Here is a 25,681-nt window from a genome sequence, read left to right on the forward strand (position 1 = left end):
CGACTTGAGTATGTAGTATGTACTTATCTGTTTCATGTAGGTATGTACTTGCAAGTATTTTGAGACTAGCGAAAGCTCGTAACTTCATCCGCGTGAAATACGGAAGTAAAAAGATATACAGAATGAGTAAATATTCTGCTTCGGTTTATTTTTTTTTTAATCAATTACATCGACAACGGTTATATCAGCCATTCCATTTTTACGAATGCCCGTGCCCTTAAGTACACTACTAAATAATATTATTTACCTACTGATCAAAGTAACAATGTACGTGGTCTATAAGCTGTGTAAATTTCAATAACATTGGTCCGGTAGTTTATGAGTTATAAAAGGCAATGAAACACATAATATAGAAAGACTACACTTTTGAAACTGTGCTTTGGTATCTATCATGGAAATAATCGAAACGCTGTTCAAAGTGCACATATTTCAAAATTATGGTAGGTGTATGGCACTTCAATTGTATATTATTTAGTAGATTTAGAGATCCCTTGCAACATGACTGTGCTGATAAGCCACCACTGAGTGTTAAAATACAATACTAGGTATACTTAAATTAGATTAGAGAATGATTTTTCTAAACATTCTAACCGAAACCACTTACACCCTAATTCGTAATCATTTTAAAAAGATAAATTTAAAACCTATTTTAAAAGGGACTCTGGGGAAACGCTGATCTTGGGTAAATTTAATAAAAATAGAATTACGTAGGTAGGTATATAACAAGTAAAATTTAAAAAAGTGTCAGAGAGGTGCCTACACACTTTGGTATTAAATATGAATAGTATAATACACAATTCTGTCGAGATGTAGGTACTATCAATTTATTATCATGAAACCTGATAGCCCCCTTGTAACATTTTAAATGGATGCAAAACGCCAGTATTATAACGAACATACTTTATTTAATAATTATGTAAACCGTGAATACGTACATAAAGATAAATATATAGTCATATTATTAGGATTATTATGGCCATAGTGTTTGATAGTATTAAACTTTGATAATCTGCGTAGTTAGTCGAAGAAAAAAATGAGATACCGAAGCTTTGCGCTAGCGTGTTTCCATATAAATCAAAATCTTAAATTAAAATCACTTACCTGAAGCATTTTCAAGGTTGAAACAGCTACTTCTAGATCTGACAACCGTGTTGACATTTGGGTCCTGCCATTCAACTCGTTCCTCCATAGCTTTTGATGCACTTCTCTTGAACTGCTCCAAAAAGCTGTCAATCTGTGTTTCAATGCTTGGAGAAGTCGCCATCGCAAGCACTGCTCACATGTTACATGTGTATATTATGAATAAATCACGAAATAGACAGCGGCCTAAAAGCCGATAACATTTTGCAAAACACACACTGCACCCCTATTTAATTACACTTAAATTACACATCCGTCACTCGCCGAAGTACAACCCCTTTCCGTATTAGTGTTGCCATGATGCAAAACAGTTTGACACATCGTTGTGTTGCTAATACACAAAATACAATAACCCGTCTCATAAAACCTCTTTAATGATGTTGATAAAACGTTCACTGTGGAACATTTCCTTGCTAAGAATAGAAGTTGCGTGGACTAGGATTATTATTTAAACCTACTTTAAAATAAAATTAACTATACTGTACCTATATGTATTTATTTATGTTTGCGAAACCTAGAATAACAATCCTGACAGCCGTTATTAAAAATATATTTTCAGAAATATTTTTAATACCTAATTAAATACCGTCAAAACTGGTAACATTGCCCGCTTTTTTGATAAAAAGTTATTTTATCGACACATTTTTATATAGTGATGTATATTGGTAAACAGCTAGGTATGAAGTTTGAATGATTGTTTACATGTTATTGCATGAAAAACTGTTTTTTATACTATTATCGTGCCATAATACCATTTTTTAGAAATGAGCAAAATAAGCCAAACTTCGGGTAACTTTGCCCACGACTATTTAATGTACTATTTCAAGACTTATGGCTATTTATTTAAAATACTCGATTTTGTGCAGGGTCTAGTTTACGTCGTAGTTTATATTACCATTAAATTCAGAGTGGTATTCTTAAAATCCATCTTGGGTAAAGTTACCAAAGGTACTTTGAAACTTTTCATACAAATGTCCAAAACATCACAAGGTTGGCAAACAATAAAAATAATAGTAAGTATGTTATTTTTTCAGATTTATTTAAGTACTTACACCTTTCTTGAAAAAAGAATTAGGTACAAATTATAGGGGACATACAAAAACATAAAATTATATTAGTTTTGCTGAAAATCAAACAATAAAATTTTCCTAATAACAACATATTCTATTTTATATTTTGACATGTTTGTTTGAAATAAAATTTCAATAGACCCCTCCGAATTTGAGGTTCTGGCATAATTTTCACAATGTCAAGTACCTATATTAACAACCGATATGTCCTCAACTCTGGGCCAAAAAATATGCCAGTATTTGGTTTCTTTCTTAAAAAATTTGCAGTTGCACTGTTTTCGGCAACTTTTAAAATTTGACCCATATTGAATTTTTCGCTTTTGACAGTTAAAAACTTTACCAATGCATACATCTCAGGTTTAATACTATTAGAATTAAATATTTTTACTAAGCATTCCTCATTTTTATCACCTGCGTCACTGTCATTAAATTCCTCATCTGTTAACAATTCTAGCTCATCTTCATCTGTTGAATCGTCTTATTGTTCTCTACTATTACTGTCATAACATGTATGATTTCTTTCGGTGTATTGACTATGAATTTAGAATAGTTTTACGGGGATTCTGAATAATTGTGTTTCTGTATCACGGGACGTCATCTTTTTACTTGCAACCAGTTCCGTTGCAATACACAGCGTTTCAGAGTTTTAGTAATTTTATGGTCTCGCTCCTAGTTTTCTGCGTTCTCTTTTCATCTTATTCACGGCTGGTGTTATGACTTCCATTCGGAAAATAAATCATAAATAAAGTAAATAATAGAATCTAATTCATTGCAAATACATTCATAAACATTGGCTAACCAATCTACATTATTGCACTATTACTTAAAAATATATAGTTGGCATCAAGAAAGATGGTTTTTTGATAACCCTAACATGCTTTTTCTGCGGGAAAGGGCGTCCAGCATAGTGCTTTGGAACTATTGGTAAGATTGCCCAAGAAGAAAATATAGGCTATACCTTCGAAAAATGCAATAATTGAATTGTAATTGTGATCTCAGTTATATATTTTACAACACACTCAACATTTTACTCACCTGACTTCCATAGTTTAGATGTATAATCAAAAGTTTGACACAAGAGCAGACGGACACCAAAACAGTAGTTTACTTCAGAGTAGGATATTTGGCTTTTAAATGAAGTTAGCGGGAAAAATGGTATCAATGTAGCATGTAAACAAATATATTTTGCCATAGATATTTGGTCGACTTTATTTGAAGATAGATGCCTTGTCGGGTAAAATCACTTTTTTGTCCGACTAAATCTTCTGGGTAAAGTTACCATGGAAGGGCAATGTTACCAGTTTTGACGGTACCTACCTACTTTTGTAGAAACATAAAAATATGTACTATCGTTTTGCTAGTCGCTAATATTAAAGTTTTGTGCGAAATAGAACATATTTTTGAGAATTTCAGTTATAAAAGCCATTTATTACAGATTATTGGGATTAACTAAGTACCTACCTACTTTCTTTGAGACCTTCAATAAAATGATGTTTTGATAGTGTAGTGCAGGGTTTCCCAAACCATATTCCGCCGGACCTGAATAGGTGTTCCGCGACAATTTGGAAAGGTTTTATACATTTTTGCAATATTTTCTGAAAACTAGTAAGGACGATTCCTCAGTTCGGAATCCATTTTCCGTGACACAGCAGATAAGTAATCAACATCACAAATTTGTTTTAATAGTTAAAAAAGTCGCCTGCGGCGCTATTATACTTCATGACTATTAACATTTATTAATTTTAAATTATATAATTAAACGTAAATTATTGCGTATTGATACTCGACAACTCCATGATGAAAGTAGATGTATTAAAAATAGAAAAAATTAGTTAATAATACACTGAATTCGGGCCCTTAATTTGAGCTGAAACAAAATTTTAAAAATGTTAATGTGATGTGTCACACTGCCTTTAACATTAGGGATAGGTAGAAGGCCCGCCAAAGATCCTAGCCTGAGGGCCCGCTTCAGGATGTGGGGGGCATGATTGTTTTACTTCCGTTTTCTACTACCTATTTATAAAAAAACGGGATTTTCTATTTATGCTGCAACGAAGTCAAAGTGCAGGAACAGGCTCGACGCCACACCAGATATTAGAATGCAACTAACCAATATTGTGCCTGATATTAAGAAGATAAATGCAATTCAAGGACTCAAAATTATCAAATTCATTACCTAAGTGCTTTATATATTCATATTTCTATGTTTATATTATAGTTGTATAAGTATTTAAAAATATGTAATTACTAAATAAATAATGTGTTTAAATAACATTCTTTTTAAAATTTTAACTAGGTAGTAGGAATCAATCTAAAAAATAAGCTAAGTGTTCCATTGCAGAAAAAGGGGAATAAGAATGTGAAACTAATCACAAAAAGAAACACAGATTAATTAGTATAATATGTTTTTTTCAAATGCATTCATGTTTAAACCATATTTTATTTTTATTTAGGCCTACAAGATTGATAATAATAGTAATACATGATAATATGTAAATCAGTAATATTTTGCCCCTCTATCAGGGCGACAGTTTATTTATTTTAAACTCTAAAACGTCTCTATATTTGAGTTTCTAAATCATAAGAAATTAGATAATGTTTTTCGTATTTCAGTTTCGCTGCTTTGTTAGAGAAAATATCATTATATACCGATGATTTTGATTTCTGCATTATTAGTAACAATTATTATGTATGTACTTGGCATAATATTATTATGTATTGTTTAAAAATACATAACTGTAACACAAATTGATTGTACTCCGTCATCATGACTAAAGAAAAAATCATTTCATCACATTAATACTCGTAATAGATACAACTTATTTTTCGATATATTATTTACACTGTGAATTTTCTACTAATAATTATTATTAGTTAAGTACTTATGTTTAATACGGTTAATTAATTATTTATTGATACGTAAGTACATACAAACATTTTGTATTATATTCTCTCTTTAACTTTAACTACAGCGGCCCTTTACAATTACCGTACTATTTTTAGTTTATTTTTAATAATAAAAATGGTATTACAGATTCATCAATTTTATAAGTTTTTTATATTATGCGTGTAAAAGGATCTTCGTATTGACAAGCACAAAAAAGGAAACAAAATAATGATTTCAGTTTATTAGTTGTAATTAATTATATTACATACATAAAACACATTGCATACTTGCCACCTAGTACCTATACATATGTAAGTAGTTCATGGATATTACAATATTTAATAATATTATCTCTATTATAATATCAAATATTTACATATTTTTATGCAATTGACATAAGTAACCTTAAAATTATATTTATTTACCTAAGTATAATATTGTATTAAGATTTTTATTCTTTATATTATTCTGCGATATGTAGGTGCAGATAACTGATAGTAAAGAGAGTTTATATATTATTGTCATACATTTTATGACACTAATGCCAATAGTGGCGGATTTGTAGCTCCACACGCTCGAGATTTTTTATAATAATCTTCCCAAAATTAACTTATACGTTTAACATAAATTATTTTCAATACAAAGTGTTGACATGAAATAAAATTGATTGAATACAATTGTTGAATATTGGCACTACACAGTGCGCGATTAGAATGCAATGAATAGGTACAAAATGAAAAGGTGCCAAGAAATATTGCGTGGTATCTCAATTCACAGTTCCATTATTATGTGATTATATTTGCGTTGTTCACAATTTTATTTGTATTCAATATGTTTAACATTTTTATTTTTATAGATTTTCCGCATTCTCTCACTAGGATAGTTCACCCCTGCTTGACAAAATACCTATCTACCTAAAATGTTATAAAGTAACCAGGCCCAAGCCTAAGGCCCCGTCCATCGTAGGCGCGTTTGGCGGAGCGTTGAGCGGCGCGCGCAACTCAAACGTATAAACGTATAACCAAAAAAAGACATTGTCTACGAAAATTTTCACACACGGTTATACGTTTGAGTCGTGTGCAATAGAATTGTAGCATCATGGATTTTTTATTAATGTAACTTTTACCAACTCAATCGTCAGATTCCGTTATTTTTATTTTGTGTTTGTATCGTAATATACCTATCGTTGTACGGTATCGAGCCATGGACTCTAAAGTTAAAGGAGCGGAATGCAATGATGCTCTCGAAATATGGTGTTGGCGCCGAATGCTTCGTATTTCTTGGACAGAGCACAGGACGAACAAGTCAATCATCCAGAGACTGCAGATATAGGAACAGCTCTCGACAATATGTTTGAGACGCATTCTGAAGTTTTATTGGACATATTGTTCGGCGCGGACCGGATAACATAATAGAGAGACTGGTGGGTTGGGTAGTCTTCAGGGAAGGTTAAGCAGAGAAAGAGCGTCGTTGCGCTGGGGCGACTAAGTAAACGAGCTAACTAGGGGCACCATTCATTTCCTGAGAGAAGTAGAGGATCAAGAGAAGTGGAAAGTCTTGATCGCTCAAAAGATGACAGAATTTCAATGTGGTCACGATCGTCAGCCACGAGGAAACGCTCAAGATGAAGAAGAAAAAGATATAAGAGCCTCGCGTAGATACACCAAGCGTGTCTCACACTTTCTTTGCACGTATATGAGTATATATAATTATATAGGCATACCCATTACAATTATATACCTACTTATGTTAGTATATTAATTTCGCCACTAAGTTTCATTTATCACATGGCAAAATAAAGTCCCTTGTCTCAATATATTTTATTCAGCTCATGATTACACTTGTTCGGGTTCGTCGGGCGGTTGGGATCCACACAAAATCGCCGTTGTTGTGAAGATGGTCGCCACGAGGAATATGGCCAAAAGAGCGCGGTCTAGCACCATCGCCACCTGTCGCCATTCCAGCGCGGCTCGCTGCCGCCGGTCCGTCAGGACGCGTCGCTTTTCCGCGCGATCAGCGGCGTCGGCCAGGCGTCGGACGCCCTGTGTGCACGTCACCCGGTCATTGCACTCTGGGAACATAAAAAATGCGCGTTTAACATTGTTTTGAAAGTCTAAAATAATGCGTTTTTACTATTCAGTCAAATTCAATATTAATGATTTTTGCTCTTAAAATTAGCCCGTTACCTAAAGAAATGTCCTAAGTTGATCGACATATTATTATCATAAACAAAGGACACAGGTGAAAATTAGTAGGCTTGAGTATTGAAAATATTTGGTGATGTATACCTGGGTTGAGTGGATTGCCAAGAACATATCAAACTTGATCGATCTTTAAAAAGCAAAACTATAAAATGTAAAGCAGCGGCGATTTTCTTAGACGCAAATAGCGCAACGATTCGGCACAAAATTTAATGGCCCCTCAACAATTCAAACTATTAAATTATACAAATATCTATAAAAAGATGCATATTTCTCATATTTGTATTTAGTAATATCGATTTAGACTTCATAGAACAAACGCTCTACAATGTTAAAATCAGCGACGTCACGTGAGAGTAAACAGACCATGCATTGCTAAGAGACAGTAAATTAAGGTACCGATAGCAAATATCTATTTTCTATGGTAGATTTCATGGTCACGAAATTGTTGATTTTTTTTAATCGTAGGGGGCCGCAAATTCAATTGGTTCGTCGGGACTCAATAAACGCGCCACTGTAGGTGGACCATAAACAGGGGATTTGGATGACCGCGATGACGTTGAAACTGGGTTTTTACATGCTCTTGCACTGTAGGCGTAAAATAATAGCAGTATAGGCTTTATTAAAACAAAATAAAAATAAACTAGGTATACAGCCATTTTTTTTAAGTTATACATTTTAACATTTTAAAATTCAGCAAAATCGTCTAATTAAGAGAAACTCTTGGCAGCACGCTCACCCCATTTAGGTACTACGCAACATTAGATATTCTTCACCGAGATGCGTAACCTTACAGACGTGCAATATTTCACCTCTCTTCATTCACTCGCTCTATCACACTAATGAATTAAGAAAGCACCATAACTGTTTTACCGTCAATATTGTTGGATCCCTGTCTTAAAATAAATTTGGGGGAAATATCTGGAGGCGCCACACTCTCCAAATCCACAACCCTTGTTCCATCACTTTCAAGCCGGCTTCCAGTTTGAGGATTCACCTGGATAAATAAATCATTTTTATTAAATGCACACGGTAAATACTTTAAATTTAATATAAAATTGCATATTAGTTAAATTATTATAGGTACAGTAAATAATAAAACCGCAGAATACCCATGTATTTTTTGAGGAAAGGAGTACTAATTTAATTATTTTGCACATAATACAACTGGAATAAGGTAGATCTATAATATGTTGACAGTCGAACCTTCTGCTAATATTAAAAATATGTCTACGTTTTCGGCGTAATCATTACAACGTTTTTCTTAGCTCGTATTCTTATTTGTCCGGTGGTTCTTTGTCCGGTACAAATCTTGCAATCGATTTTTAACTAACTTCCCGACCAGCTTTAGCCAATGATTTTTTTAAATACTTTTAGCTATCTTTTAGAATTGAATTAATTTTCAGTTAATTCTGTTTTGTATGAAAAGTTATTTCGACACCACTATTGGTTGCTAGGGCTCTGGGGTCCTAGCAACTAAATTATTAATATATACGTGCGTTTCTATGGAAATCAATATGACATGTCAAGTACAAATTTTTTTGATCGTTTAAGCTAGTCAAGTCGAGATTATATTATGGTTCAACAGAATTTAAAAACGTTGTATATAAAAAGTTCTTTTTATCTTGTAATTATTTTTTAATCAATTTATTACTAAATTCGCTACCGGATCAATTACGTCAAAATTTAAACATCATAGGACTCCACAGATTTTTTTTTATAAAATATAATTATATAGGTATGATACCTAATAGTATATACCTATCTAAGGAAGGTATTTAATATTTTTAGGTGCCTATATTTTACATTATAATATTAAGGTTGATTCCCCTGTCTACTCGTTAACATCGAATATAATTTTCCGTTAAATAAAATTCATCATCCACGAATAATCCAATTGAATAATGATTTTTTTCTGATTTTATAATATTTTATTACTAGCGTTCTTATAGAATCTATTTCGAAACTAGGATGTAATTTTTTTTATTATGTTGCTACGTTTAATGTTAAACAAATCGTGTCTAAATTATTGATGTAGGTAACTAGCCTCAAAATAATTATTATATTGTGAGGTAACTACAGTATAGGAAGGTGCTCCTACATAATATTATTCTAAAGATAGTAAAGTGACTATAAAGTATCGGTCGAAACGTATCTGCTGCAAAGAATTGAAAAGAGATGCCTAATAATCATCTACGACCTCAAGCCCAGCCATAGCATCAGAAAATCACAAAGGACCTCACAAAAAACCTACACTGTTTGCCATCAAAATACAAAACTTTAAGTAGAGGTGTAAAGAAGCTAGGCTCCGTCACAGGATAATGCCCGTCAACTTCGCGCTCCATTAACGAGCCAAAAGTCTTAGGACAATTTAAGTCGTCCGATTTATTTACACTCTGCTGCTGACCAACGGGCGATCAACGAACGAATAAAAAAGTCGAGCTTTAACAGTTTCGATAGTTAAACGTATCGTAAAATTAATGCTGTCGACCGATGGTACTTGATGGAATTTAAATTTAAATTCTTATGGATTTAAGTTTTGTACTATTGTATTTGAGTCATTTTTTGCGTCCCGGGTTTACACTCACCAAAAGGCAAATAAACACTGACCACGAATACTATTAAATCTAACTTATATAACCAATCAATACAATAAAGTAGGTAAAAACTCCATTACCTACATATAAAGTCAAAGATCACAAAAAAATATAACAAACAAATTATGAATAGTTGAAGTATTAGTAAAAAATGAACTGAAGATGCCGAAAGGCGAAACCCGGGTCGCTAAACACGACTCAAATAAAATAGTAGAAAACTTCAATCCATTAGAATTTATATCGTAATATCTTAAAAGTTTATTTTATTTGCATGTGGGTTAAGATAAAATAATATAGGAGTGAAAAGAACACACATTTTACGAGTTTCATAAATTCAAATATTTCATTTTCTAATATAGTTTGGAAAAATAATTACAGGCGTTTTCGGTCCAAACGATTGCATATTAAACTCATGTAGTAGTTGATGGAAGAATTCTGGCAACTCGGCGAGTAAAATATCAAACACATTTTTTGAAATCCAACGAAGCTGGTCTGGGGACTTACAAGCTCGCAGATTTGGGGTGCTACACGCGAAAAAAAAAGTCTGAAAACTGTAAATCGTCTGACCTGCATGCCAATGGAGCAGGGGAATTACACAGCGGACCCGGCCGACAGCACACTGACCCCGCGGGACCCCTTTCAGGATCTTGCGGTAAAGGTAAAAGAATGTTTTGGAAGCCCTAATAGTTGAAGGAAGCTTGAGGATTAAAAGGTACCTATATCAGAATGCGACTTGGGCTCAGAACCCAAGTGAGAACTTTACTTTTAGATAATAGGAAACGGGGTTCACCCCCTAGGGACTGGTCGACCATCGTTGATGTTATCAAATGATCCTAGTAAGTAAGATCAGGGAAAGGATGAATTTTTTGTTCGTTGGACTCATAAGGACATTTTTCGCAAGAGAGTTTTTCTTATCGGTTTTCTCCCGAAAGACTTGTTTGTAATGGGAAGGTAAATGTAAATCCAATTAACTAGGCTGCACGTCGGAAAGGGAATTATTGTACTTAGTAGTAGACCCAACCCGAGAAAAATAATTAACTAAGAAACGGAGGTCTGCATCTCAGATCTTACAAGGTTTCAGTTATAAAAAAATGTAAGGGGAAAAAATCGATGATTACATTACATAGCGATATTTTTCCTTTAGATATGTCACCCCTATTTACTTACGGGATGCGCCATGCTCGTTTATAGATGGGTAGCTATATTGTTTGGTAGGTTGATTGCTAATGTACAGAAGGAAAAGCGATTGTCATTCTATTGATGTGCAAATTGCTCATTTAAATTTATCAGAACCTTTCAATCTAGATCAATTAAACTGTTAACTGTAATTATTTTAACAAAATTCAATATCCACCCTTTAAACAAATGAGTACCTATTTTATATTTAAAACATTGAATATAATGTAATAGAATCGCCGTAATTTGTTAAGGGTCGTAAGGGATACTACTGATATTGTGTAGAACTGGCAGTAATTTTAAAACATGAATTTTTCGCAAACATTGAAGATTTTTTTTTCGTCAATTCCACGTAATGATTATAATATTATAAAATAGTTCATTTATAACGTGTCCGGAAATGTGTACGTATGCTGTTCGCCATATCACAGTACACCGTGAAATGTTGTAGGTATCGGAAATATAGATGGTCGTATATTAAAGACCGTCCAATATCTTTGGGTCGTATAGTACTGAGATAAAATAATGTCTAATTAAAACTCGGTTCTTGTCGGTTTACAGGAAGCCACGGCAAATAAATTTTGTAAATAGCCGATATACTGGATTATTTGTTAGGTTAGGTTAGGTTTTCATTCTTGAATTCATGAATTTTGCCAAAATCAGCTATGAAAATTGAATTAATGTTCATATTGAATCTAATAAAATTGGAGACCGTATAGTATACGGTCATCTCTTTTTGATAAGAAAGCAATGGTGAAATGGTGAAATGTTTTACGTACAATTTATATGTAACCCTTTCATTCTACTTTACGATACTGAGCCATGGCACCTTACAAAGCCTCAGCACAACCATATACTGAGCATTGAAAACTTTGAGAGCTTACGTCGGATACTGGGGGTGTTTTATAAGTCATAAGACGATAAGAAGGCAGACTATGTAGGCTCCTATCACATCTAATTCTAATGTTAGGTTAGGTTTTCATTCTTGAATTCATGAATTTTGCCAAAATCAGAGATGACCGTATAGTACTTATACGGTCGTCTTTCCATTAAGAAAGCTCACGGCGAACTGTTCTACGGTGAAATGTAATACGTACAATTTACATTTAACCCATTTATAAAAGATCTAATAATTTAGAATAAAGGAACATTCGATACGTTAGCTAATATCCGTAGTAGTTACACTTTTTCGAATTACTCCTATATCAATACGCGCATTGTACAATATATTATATTATTTAGGTTTTATTATCAGTACTGTAACGGCAAACAGTTATAAAAGCAGATTAAGTATTTTTTTTATTTCTTCCGAGATTTGAATACATTGAATAAACATGCAGCTACAACTGTCACGTTTACCAAAGTGAGTCTCTAAATGGCATTATTTAAATACATATTACATGAAATGCCAACTTCTATATAATTACGAATAAATCGTTAATGCATTGAAAAGGGATTATTTAAAGGATTATTTTATTATAAATTTTGATTTGAAATTTCTTGTTTACTCAATTTCAAAACGTTATCTTTGCTTTCATGAAAAATAGCGTTCCAGATGGATAAAACCATTTGCCATCATATTGGTGATATAGTTAGTAAAACTTTCTTTTTTAGTTCAAACTACTAATTTGTAAAAATATAACTATTTGCTACGATCATATTGTTTTACTTTTTTTTAATGTTATATAATATGTATGACAATACCTACCCATATTCTTTAACATTAATCAAATACTATTTATCCACTTTGTTATCTCCCAGTTACTGAAAAATCTTTTTATATTTTCCACATTTTAACCAACTACCAACCGTCTCCATACAAACAGTTAACTGACAACACTGTAGATAATAATTATCTGTCTCCATTAAACACAAGAAATCTCTACTACTTTCCACTTAGTATACTTAGCGTAGAATTTCTTTTTCCATTTATATTAGCTAAACTGTACCGATAAATATGCGCCATAAGCATAATAAATGACTAAAACTAAACACATTACATATTTTAAAACAAAGTTAGATATTAGAATTTCAACCTAGGCACTTACACACTTGTGCAATATTATATGGCTGATTATAATATATACTTGTATAACTTTATTATTTGTGTACACGTTTAATATGAATACAGTGTGAAAACTAGGGTTGACAATCGTCCCGGTCATGCATGGATTGTCCAGGAAAAGAAGTCCCTGTCAGAACATTTCAGAGGCCACCGACCAATACTATTATAATAGACATAACAAGTTCTTACACAGGGACAAATCAAAAATATGTCTTAATGGCCATGTCGGAATGATGATATTATCTAGCAAAGAAAAGCTTTACAATGATGTCTTTAGTCTGAATCTAGATGGATTTGTTTTGGTATGAAAAAAATATGAAGATAAATTATCTCTAGGCGGGAAAATAATTGGAAGAAAATCTAGAAATCGTCCCGACTTCTTAACTCGAATAAAAAAAATCAACAGCAAATTTATTTTAATAATGCACCAGATTTATTTCTGGCAACCCTAAGGAGGACTGAGGATATGAGAGTTATCAAAAAAACACTTCCTATGCTTTCTTACTTACCGGTAGCCAACGGAAATATGATATTAAAAATTCAAACACAAAATTTTGAGTAACACCAAAAACCTTGATTTTAGGTTGAATACGTAGCTGTTGTTCCTTCCATAATAAACGCATGAAGTTTTTTTATAGACTCGAGTGTCAAAAAACTGAAGTAACAAAACTGGTAGGTAACATATTATTTATATCAGGATAATTTAGGTGATAACAAAAGGCCACTGATTTTTTCCACGAACGACGCTTTTACGTTCCACTGGGTCTATTCTATGCTTATCGACCGCTAAAGTGATAAAGTGAAAAATATTATCAAACTTAGGGTAGGTTTGTATCAAAATATTAGCACTTATTGTAACAATTACACGAAGCCGGTTTTTATTGTTGCAATAAGTGCTATATTTTAACAGCACCTATCTTGCTGCTGTTAAAATATCGCACTTATTGCAACAATAAAAACCGGCTTCGTGTAATTGTTACAATAAGTGCTAATATTTTGATACAAACCTACCCTAAGTTTGATACTATTTATCAATTTAGTGTTCGATAAGTATAGAATAGACCCACACGTTTCCCTATAATATAAAACTGAGACATACCTACTTTATAGTAGATAACAATATTTAAAAAGACCTCTCCTCTATTCATTTTAATTAAAGCTATTTGTATTGCAAAAGTTTATCGTCGTAAAAATAATAGAGATCGCGCTGCTCGAAAACTTAGGAATTACTACAATACATTATCACGTAGGCATCAAATTTGAACCATCTATCTACATAAATTTAATAGTCTTTGAGTAAAATTAGTGATATTCATACGTAAAATTTCACCATTACCGTTTTAGTAATACATTGTATGTAAATTTATTTCCTACTATATTTTATTCCCAGGTAAAATATGCCAAAAGATTTTTTTGAAAATCCCGAATACACGTCGTCTGTTCTATAAAGTTTGCAGTCGTTGTTCTTATCAATGGATAAAAAAATCTCACTTCCACGTAAACTAATTTTTAATGGTATAATATTCATCCCTTATAAATAAATACTCCTCCTAAACCTAAGGGATAGTTATCTGTCTATCCCCACGGGACTTAGCTGGGTAAAAAAATACCGGCATGATATTATGAACAACAATGCCAGATGATTGATCAATTCACATGTATTTATAAATAATGTATGCAAATTTATCTATACCTTAGAAAGAGCTTATAATATTATAATTCGCAAAATATTAACAGCATTATATAATATTGTAGTATTTAGACCAGGGGTTCACAAACTTTTTCGTCAAAGGGATTTTGAAATCAAAAATATTTGGCGGGCTTTTGTGAATATTTTCTGTTTTTAAAAAACATAAGGCAAAAAATAAAAAAATATTTCATTGTGTAAACTTATATTTTTAAATAAATATACATTATTATTACTGTCATTAATATACTTACTAAAAAATAATATTTATTTTTTTCATCATGTGATTTATGCAATTGTTTGTTTGAAACTAAATCTTGCAATCTAGGCTCAAATTTTCTGGACCATTTATTCTTGCCAGAGTATATTTAATTTTGAATATTCGATGTGAAGAATAAAAAATAATACAGATTTTACATAACTCTCGCGTGACACATCAAAAAGTCACGCGGGACATAATAAAATTGACCCCTGGTTTAGACATACTGGCGTTAATCGATTTTATCTAAATAATAATTATATTTCAACAAACGTCGTTTAGATCTCTTCAATGATCCGTTACCTACTATACAATTTGGTTTCCTTTAATTTTTTTGGTCAAGTGAAATATATATTTTTAAGTGATATATTTATAATAGACTGTGTTAGTCCTGTAATCATCATAAGCTTTATCCAAGGCCGACAATATACGGGCCGTGGCATTGAATATATTGATTATCTTTTAATACAATACGGTTTTCTGTTTGCAATAAATGAAGATTTTCGAGTGCATATTTCGTTCAAATTATTACTATTTATTTCAATATGCAACATTGTCTACAAATATATTGCATTCGAATTATGATTAAGGCTATACCTTAGCTGGGGCACGGTCTAAAACGATCGTGACTACGCGACGCGAAGATTGTGTAAACGACGCCTGCAGAACAAAACATAATTTGTCATAAAAATTCAACATGCGTCCATTTAATGTTCTGTTTATTGTTCTATTAGTAACAATAATAATATATTCATTGACATGTTTTCTTTTTCAAGTAAATGGGTAACGTTTTTTAGTCATCTTTACTACTTTACACGATTTAAGAATTAATAACCCCGTCGCCATCATGAAACAAATTGACGTGTTCGCCGGTACGATAATCTAAAAAAAGTTAAACAAACAAATTAAATTATAATTTATACTTATATTACAATTCATATTAGTTATGTACCTATACATTTTTATTTTGCTCTACAATCCGATGTCAATCTCACGAAGAGGCTTTTTTATGCGAGAAGTGAATGTTAGTCCCGTACTTATCAAACGACACATTGAGGAATAACATGTGAATTTGCTTCGAACCATAGACCCACGGACCATGACTTCATAAGTGGAAACGTTGCCATTCGTACATAGCGCGCGAGTCTTTAGATAAAGTAGCATTTTTTTCTTATAGAAAATAGATATTTTTGAAAAGCCTCAGCAACATCCTTATTAGATAATCTCAGAAAGAATAATTGTTCATAGTTATACAAAAAGTAGCCAGTGGACAAAAAATAAAAAACGAGATATGATATAGATCAGATGCGAGAAGGTTTTCTCTGCGTTCTGCTGAAAATAGCCATGCCGCAAAAAAATATTCTTGAAATAAAATACTATTTACAATTTTACATACATTTTTAATATCATGTTGTTGCTAAAGTGCCATTATCTCAGCTCGACATTATTGTGAACTGGCTACATTTCTGCATAACTACGTTCAGTTATAGTTCTCCATATTGAACAATAAATGGGCCTACACACATTGAAAGTTGTATTAAGAAATTTATTTACGAGAAATGTATGTTAGCCACTTCCTCAACGTATTAGGTAGGAACATACTCCGGATCCAAACACACATTGAATTTGCCAGGTCCGAGATTAAAATCCGGGACTCACAACATTATAGGCCTGACGCGTAACCATTCGGCCATCGTGGGCCGTTAATATAATAATAATCATACAGAGCTTTTTTATCAATAGTTCTAAAATGTTATTGAATTATTGTTAGTTTTACTCATTATAATTTATAAGATAATTGCAACACTGTTAATAATGTTATTAATAGCTTTCTCAAATTATCACCGACGCATTTAAGTTTCTGTCAGAACAGTACGAATATCTCAACGTACATGTTCACAATATTAAATTTTATTTTACGAGATCTTTCGCCGTGAAGGAATGCAGGTTTGCGAATCCACGGGTATAATCTATCGATCACCGGTCGGTTTATTATTAAATACCACCTGAAGACTTAATCGTGCGATAAAAGGTCATTGGGTTGAACGAATAACCCTTCCCTCACCTGAGTTTTGTTTTTATCCTGCGCGGTCCCTTCGAAGCTAATGAACATTAGGCGAGCCAACTTGCACAGTATCAAGTCTCGAATCGATGCCGGTACTGATGTCCCGCACGCCCCCCTTTTGGAAAAAATATAAATATAGGATTACCACAATGTTGGACAGTAAATTATAGCTATTAATTTAAAAAATCATGCATTTGTGTATCGAAACATGAGCTATTTAGCATATCTCATCCGCTTTCGGTCTATTGCAATATGAAGGCTTTTCATTGATATGTTTACTTTAAATAATTAAATAATTAAATTTTAATATTTTTAGTTCAGCTTCCATTATAAAGTCGATCCACACCAAGTCGCTTTGATTTTGTTCGGGTAGCCAGTCATATTGAAATCCTTATCCCGTGACCATGGCCCCCACATCCTGAAGCGGGCCCCCAGGCTAGAATCTTTGGCGGGCCCCCCTACCTATCGCTAAAGGTAAAGGCAGTGTGACTATGTACAGTTGTGTATTCCAAATAGTGTTCGAGGTAAAAATTAGGGTATTTTTAGTGTTTTTTTTGTATTTCTAATACACCCACTTGAATTATGGAGTTATCGAATATACAAACAATAATCAAAAATTGCATCGTACAACCATATGCTTTTAATTTTGCTTTAAGTGAAATAGCGCCGCATGGGACATTTTTTTATTATTAGTGGAATTTTGTGATGTGTGTTTATCTCACTTGGCTGGTCAATTTGCCAGGCCGGGCCCCCTTTAAGCCAGGGCCCCCAGGCTGGAGCCCTGTCAGCCCCCCCCCCCTTGTGGGGGCCATGCCCGTGACCGTCAAAGCGCGCGGTGTTAGTTTATCCATTTTATGGGAATTTGAAAAGTACAAGCCTACCATATTAACGGGTTTTAAAATGTACCCTAATTTTTGATCATAAATATTGTCAGTTTTTGAAATTTTTAAAGCTAAGTCGTTGGACATAGCCACATAGCTAACAAAAATATCTATCTAAATACATATTATCTAACTCAAAATTGTTTGAAACCTGTTTTAGGGGGTTTTGAAACTAGGCGCTTATTTTCTCGATACCTTGATAACTTAATTCTTTCGTCTGGTTTTGGTCGTTCTTTAGGTATTTAAATATCTCTTTTACACTGGTTTAGGAAAATGATCCAGAATTGAGAAATTAGATATATAATAATGTAATAAATTACGAACGTGCGAAATCCTCTAATAAATGTGAAACTAGACATGTTTTAATTCTTCAAATACCCGAATAGTAGTGGTACGGTAGTATTGTAGGCATTGGAAGGGGGTAATATTATATAATATAATTTATACATAATAATATGGTGATGGCTGTATCCACATCTCTTCGGTATGTTTACATACTGTAGTTTAAAGTTTAGAAGGGATTCAATATTTAGCTATATATTTTTTTTTTGACTTATCCCCGGTGTAAACGGCAATTCTGCCATTCTTAGTAGTATTGACTTGTGTGTCTCGGATAAATATCTTAGAAATCGGAAACATTCGTTGTATGCTCTCTCAAGATCCAGAATTAACGTGTCATTATGCCAATTGGGAGGGCAATAACTGTCGCTTTGGATATTGATACATTCCACTTACGTGAGCTGAGTTTAGATGGACGTTGTTTTATAGGTTTTTAAGAGACTCGGTCTCCTTCCATGTACTTTTTTATTTTGTTTTACTCATATTGCAATATGAGTGTATTTTTATTTAAATATTGTTAACACTTTTTTTCATGTCATGTGAACGCTTTAAATTTGTAGTTTGTTATGTCGCAAATGTGCGAGAGTATACAGAAATTATTATATAGGTAAGTAATAATATATACCTACACCTAACGATCTTTGAGGTATTTATTCCGTGGATAACCGAACAATAATTATAATATAATAAGAAAACTGTTATCAACATCTAACAAGAATGTGATAACTGATATAGATAGGATCGTAATTTGAGAGATAATTTTACGTTCAAAACTAATTATCCAAACAAAGTGGTCTGATAAAATAGATCAAAGGCTAAATTAAATTTCTAAATTCGCTAATGGCTCGAGAAATTCGCGATATTTCCTCAGCTAGATAATTTCGTATAAATAGTTTGATTCATACTTGAAATTCTTTACCAGTGACATTATGTGGATCGAGATGCTGAGAATCAAACGAAAAGATACAAACTATATTAAGATTAGTTAAAAGCAGTTTTTACGACATTGCGTACTTTTTGTATGCACGACACAATATGATTCAAATATGGAACAGTTTGCATGAAAAGATATACGAATTTAATTGATTATTTTTTTATTCAACGAATAATTCACAGGATATAAATATGTCACCTTAAAGAAATATACAACCACTAGAAAAAATCTTTTTTTAGTAGTACTCCATTTGTGTGAGCGTATCGTAAAATATAAAATTAAATTTTTGTAGTATGCTCCGTAGTCCCGTGGTATGAAAAGATCAAGTTATGTCGTGATACCTCAAGCATAAGAATTATGTAATTACCCTGCATTTTAAGGAAGGTGTACTTCGTTTACCCCAAATTTCAATTAATTAGGGCGTGATTTGATATTTAGAAGTTGACCTACCTGTGATACACGTTCAGTGTGACGACGGAGAGTGCGGAAGCGAATGACACCAGGCAAATACTAACACCATAGTAAACACCTGGAACAAAATAGATAGATGAGTTGAGTAGGTAGGTACATTAGAATGCAGACTCCCATTAAAAATAATTTGCAGTTTTACTTAGATTAGCATTTATTTGAATTTGCGCTAGGTGATATATATTATATATATATATATATTTGCTTTTATGTGTGTTGATAAAGCTTTCATTGCATTATTTTCAATTGCTACAACTTTGTTATTCATAATATATAATATTATTTTTATACAATTTCAAAATAGCATTTATTTTGCACCAATATTTTCTACTTTATTCGACTGTAGAAAGGTATAGGAGTTAACCCTCAGATTTTTGAAAATAGGTTTTATTAGATAATAATATTAGACTCGAATACACACTGTGCCCAAAGGGTGTTAGCTTGAAATGACGATTTATTATCTAAATTTAGCTTATTTATATATGCATATAATATTTTAAAGGAAGTGAAAAAAGACCTAACCACCGTTTATTGGGTTTTCTTTAATTAACTCAATTTAATATCAGATTTCGGGAATATAAAATACTTTTCTTGCACTTTATTGTATATTTTAACTTTGCACGGAAAACATAAGAAAAACGTTCTTGTGCTTCCTGTAGAATGTGATTTTTGTGGGTTAACTCTTTTTTCCGTTTAACAGTCGATATGTAAATCAAAATTAAATACTTATTAATTTTATTGGTTACTTCAACATATTTTATATAGCATCGGTGGTACATGTGTAGGCAGTTTCACGAAATATTTCTAGCTTTTGGGACGCTGATAAATAATTATATTCTAAAAAATCTTCACTCATAAAATGGGTATATGGTGATGTGATGATTATTTACTATATGTCACTTGTACTCGCTTGCTCCTCAGCATTCTAATTATTATTTTTTCGACCTCAGTAATGATAAAATAAAAAATATGTCATTTCAATTAGGAAGTTATCACTTTTTCTGACAAGAACTTTTCCAAGTGCGTAAAAATCATTCTATCCGGCAACAAAAATACAGACAAAAAGATACGTAAGCGAACCTGAAAAACACAATAAAAATAACCTGCGAACAATATAACAATCTTAACTTTACTTCCGTCAAATCAATTGTGTTGTAAATTAAAAGTAGGTACACAACGTTCACACACATTTTCATTAATACACATATAATATTATTAACAAGATCGTAAAAAACTGAGTTATAGGTACAACGCAACTAGTTTTCCTGTCTGACACGTCAGAACATTGTATAATGTGTGAAGTAGACGTCAGCGGGGCCAGAGAAAATATAAATGAACGTGAAATGAAGGGGGATTTCTAGAAAGCTTGGGGCTTCATAGATATATACATAAAATGCCGGGAGAGGGGTTAGATGTTTAATTCCTTGTGACGTGTCTACGAATATAAAAAGTCGCATTGATGGAAAGTGCTTTGTATATATATCCAAGAATGTTCCTGCTGTATGTCCGTAAAGTAATTAATTCCGTTTGTATGATAAGTGGGGTACATGAAAATAGAGATTGCAATACCGGTATTCAATTTTATTATTTATCTATACCGAAATCTAGATATCTTCGGTATTAAGAAAGCATGCATGTATACGTTTTTCAAAAATGATTTTAATGTTAGTTTTTTCATTACTTACTACTATATTATTGTATATTAAATTTGGTGTATAAGTTTTATGCTGCCAAAACGCAAATATATTGAGTGAAACCAACAAAAATTAAATAACATTAAACAAAATAATCTTTCAAATACTCATAGAATTTGTCGCGATGAATTAACATATTCGAAAAAGAAAACATTCATGGCTAATATTACCAATTATTGTATAACTTTACTATTGATCCAACGTTGATACTACATCCAACAAACGTTGAATTTCAGAGAGATTTATATGAAAGTACCCGGACTTTTGTAAAAATTAGCAGTTCTAAAATATTATGATTTATAATATTATAGATTTATAAATATAAAGCTCAATATCAAATGTAAGTAAGTACCTACTTCAAGTTGCTATAAAATAGTGTTTTAAATAGATCTTAATAGTTTAACAGCACCTCTCTTGGCTGTGTTAACTTTTAGAGCGAGATAGGCAGTTTTGACAATTGCCAACTTATTGTAACAATTATAATACATAAATATGATAAACTACCCCCGATAGCTACCGATAACGGCTGATGTCAGCCTTGTATATAGAATAGATGAGCTGGATGTACATTATGAATCTTAAAAACAATCATTTAAAAGTTACACAAAAAAGTGTAAGATTTTTAATTAAAATTGTTACACCAATACTGTATTTATTATAATTTTAATTATAATCAGCTGAACTAATACGAGCCGCTACTAATTAACCGTATAACAATCAGTAGATTTTAAGTTAAGTAAATATAAAAGTTTAAATAAAACAATGAAAATATTTACTCACTTATCAGTGGTGTAGTTTCTGTAGGGGGCAGGGTTTCTCGAATGGTCATCAGGAATACTGTCATAGAAAGTAAAGCACTGATACCTAAAGTCACTTTTTCGCCTGACTCTGATGGTACATAGAATACTAGCAGAGCTGAAAACAAATAATAAATATTTTTTATGGTTATATTCTAAAAGACAATGTGCACCTATTGTAATTGTAGTTAGCTGGCAAAAATGATACGTATGTCCGTTTTTTTGGCATATTGAGTTATCTATACTTTCAGACTTGTCTCAGTGAGATGTACAAGATATTAAAATATAGTATGTCTAGGTATTATATAAAAATAAGCTGTGTCAATATGTGTCATGTGTTCATTGTTTGAATATTATTCGAATTTTAAAATTGCTCTCTTGAATAATTTAGAAAAATGGACATCATAGTGTTTTGCCATATTCTTACTACAGGTTTTATATTTCATTATTTACTTTTCATTTTATTTATTTAACTTTATTATCATTTAGTTTCCTAGAAAGAATCTACGGATTTAAAATATGTGTGGGAAATATACCTAAAGATATTTCAAGTCCATATAACAAAATCTTTCATGTAAAATAAATATGTGCCTTCCCAAGTAAATAATAAACCAAACCCTATATATATTTAGAAATCTTTTTAACATATTGTTTAATAGATATTTTTAATTAAATATTTTTTTTATTTAATTCAGAATTTATACAAGAATTAAGAATGTAAAATTATATCTGGAAGTGCTTTTAAATTTAATTTAGTATACAGTTGTTTGTTATATTTTATTATGATATACAATATACATTAATTCGTGTATGTACGAGTATGATAAGATTGCTCGCAGAACCAAACTGGAGAACGACTTGATAAATGCAGTCATACAATGGTATCCAAGAGGCAATACAAGACCACAGAGACGCCCTAACAACCCGTGGATCGACGAACACATAGAGTTTGGCAGAAAACCAAGCCGAGATTTAAGACTGAATCCAAATACTTACATGCGATATTGGCTCATAGGTACGGTAGATTAGAATAAAACTGACTGGCAAAGACGTGGATAAAGTCAAGGGGTTAAATCAAAATGCATATAGTATGTATCTACGTACATATCAGCACCCATTAAATTTGAAGAATGAGTGAAACTATAAACTATAACCAACTGATTTAAAATGTTGGTTTTTCACATGCAACGGATTTGAATTTAAGCCATGTACATAATAATATATACCTCCATACTTCTGCATCAATATATGATATGATTTTATGTTTCCCATCTCCACCCGACATGTATATACAGCTGTGGATATGCAGGACCGTCTTCCATGACGCTTAAAACGTGTCTGAAAGAAAGGATTTTACGTGCTTGCTCGGCTATCCCAATACGGAGTCGCACGGGACTGACGTAACAACTATGCACCGTGGTGCTTGAAGAAAGAATTTAGAGAGAAAAGAAAAGGGTTGGACTGGCTCAGCTAAACTCGGTGACATTTAGTATCCTATGTATCCGCATACTGAATATCGATATAATATATATGATGTATGTACCTGGTACCTGCCATTCATTTATAACAGGGGCGGGCAAACTTTTTGGATGGAGGGCCGAATTCAAGAATTCAAAATGAGCGGCGGGCCGCAAGTAAAATACCATTTTTAGATATACACTATTTATTATCACGAAAAATAAACATTACAAAAAAATTAATGAGAAGAATGAAAGTGTTGTACATTTTTTTAAATTCAAGTGTTAATGTTGTGGTTTATATTTTCAAAACTGCTTGTAAATGGGCATCGGAGATATTTGATCGTAAAGAATTTTTATTGAGGTTCATGATCGAAAATGTTTGTTCACATATATAGGTTGATCCAAAAACAACGAACATTTTTCTTGTATAATCTTTAAGTTGTTCGAATTTGTCTGAATTAAGGGCATTGTAAAATTTGGATATATCTTCACGACGATGCAATTCTCTTAAATCAGTGTCACACTGCAGACCAATAATCTCAAGTTGTAGCTCTGTCAGTACACTATCAATATCTATTGAAAATGGATCGCGTACTGTTGCTAAACTTGTCTCAATTTTTCGGAAGTCACCAAATCTTTGTAAAAAATCGTCATTCAGAGCTTTAATAATTTTACCATATTCTTCAAATTTATATTCTGGTATATTCAGCAACTTCAAAGTTGGAAAGTGGTCCACGTTCTTATTCGATATTTGTCGAAGGAACAACTTGAGTTTTAATTGAAATCCATTCTAACTCTTCACCATATCGTGGGCATATATTTTTTTTCCTTGCAACGCAGAGTTAAAAGTATTTAAATGTGTCACGATGTTCAACATAGAAAATAGTGGTTACATAGTGTGAGACGAGACGCAAGGAAGACGTACTGAGATAATACATTAACGAAACAACAAATTCTTCAACTTTTAAACTATTGTCAATATTTTTTAAAAAAATATAAAAAAAGTTATTCGTAATCAGAAGTACAATTAATGATGGCGGGCCGCAAAAAAATACCCGGCGGGCCACATGCGGCCCGCGGGCCGCAGTTTGCCCTCCCCTGATTTATAATATAATATTTACATATTCGACCCAGGTTTATTATGCTATTCAATTTTTGAGTCCGCCGAAAATAAGTGAATTTGCGAATATGGAAAGTTTCCATGCGGTGGAGCTAAAAAAAGCTTTCACAATTTTGCGATGATAAAATTTTACACGAAAGCCAACTAATAAAGCTCTCGCGCTTTATTGCGGGAAGGATTTTTCGCCGGTGAAATAAAAAGGTCTCTTAAAATTCGATTATAAAATTAAATAACTATGTAAAAAGGTATTACTTGTTTTTACCGCGGTTTTAAGCGATATTTTGTAGACTCTGTGCCATTTTGTCCAGTTAATATGGTTATAATCAATTAATATTCTCAACATTATTTTTAAATATCAGTTATAATATTATAGCAAACGTTCTTTACGGTTCAACAAGATGTTATGAATCTTGGTAGCCTCGTGAAGAAGTTTCTTAACAGTTTTTTTTTACGACAAATAGTAAATATTCTTCATTGCTTAACCTTCTGATTCTCTACCAGGGCTCCGCAAAACCCTGGTATCAATCGAGACGTAATGCTAGGGGTTTTGCGAGATTTCTCAAAAGGAGCATATCTACTCTTATCCACGTCAATGCATTTGAGAATTAGAGCAAAATTTTCCACTATTTTTTACTTCTTGCTGCTTGGAAACGGTTCGGATTTTTCATTTTTTCATTATCTTAACCAAATCATCACATTTCCTAAAACTTGAGTTATTGAACTAAACGTAGTGGTGTATTCAATATTATTATGTCCAAGGTCAAAATACACTTAGGTAATTATAATTCTTGGAAGCAATTTGTTTATTTTATATTAAATATCACAAAAGATTAGGAAAAAA

The 25,681-nt window shown here is 32.3% G+C and overlaps 2 protein-coding genes across 3 annotated transcripts in view; both read right to left on the reverse strand.

Moving 5' to 3' along the window:
- Positions 1-1,439, reverse strand: part of LOC147072415 (guanine nucleotide exchange factor DBS-like) — a 195,122-nt gene extending 193,683 nt beyond the window's left edge. For both annotated transcript variants that reach the window (XR_015070703.1, XM_085947611.1), the window contains exon 1: positions 1,102-1,439. Coding sequence is in view for 1 of the 2 variants with exons in the window: in XM_085947611.1 (XP_085803737.1) it covers positions 1,102-1,264 (163 nt within the window). In the remaining variant the exon portion in view is untranslated. The remainder of the gene's footprint in view (positions 1-1,101) is intronic.
- A 5,493-nt stretch (positions 1,440-6,932) lies between these two features.
- The window catches only part of LOC147072418 (neuronal acetylcholine receptor subunit alpha-7-like), a 48,803-nt gene continuing 30,054 nt past the window's right edge, over positions 6,933-25,681 (reverse strand). The window contains exons 5-9 of the mRNA XM_085947314.1: positions 22,244-22,378; positions 19,752-19,830; positions 17,148-17,262; positions 8,172-8,295; positions 6,933-7,168 (exon numbers count right to left, since the gene is read on the reverse strand). Of these exons, the coding sequence (XP_085803440.1) occupies positions 6,933-7,168; positions 8,172-8,295; positions 17,148-17,262; positions 19,752-19,830; positions 22,244-22,378 (689 nt within the window). The remainder of the gene's footprint in view (positions 7,169-8,171; positions 8,296-17,147; positions 17,263-19,751; positions 19,831-22,243; positions 22,379-25,681) is intronic.

The sequence above is a fragment of the Rhyacophila brunnea genome, unplaced genomic scaffold (assembly GCF_057557595.1).
Source record: "Rhyacophila brunnea isolate RB1 unplaced genomic scaffold, BYU_Rbru_1.0 scaffold_2, whole genome shotgun sequence".
NCBI lineage: Eukaryota > Metazoa > Arthropoda > Insecta > Trichoptera > Rhyacophilidae > Rhyacophila > Rhyacophila brunnea.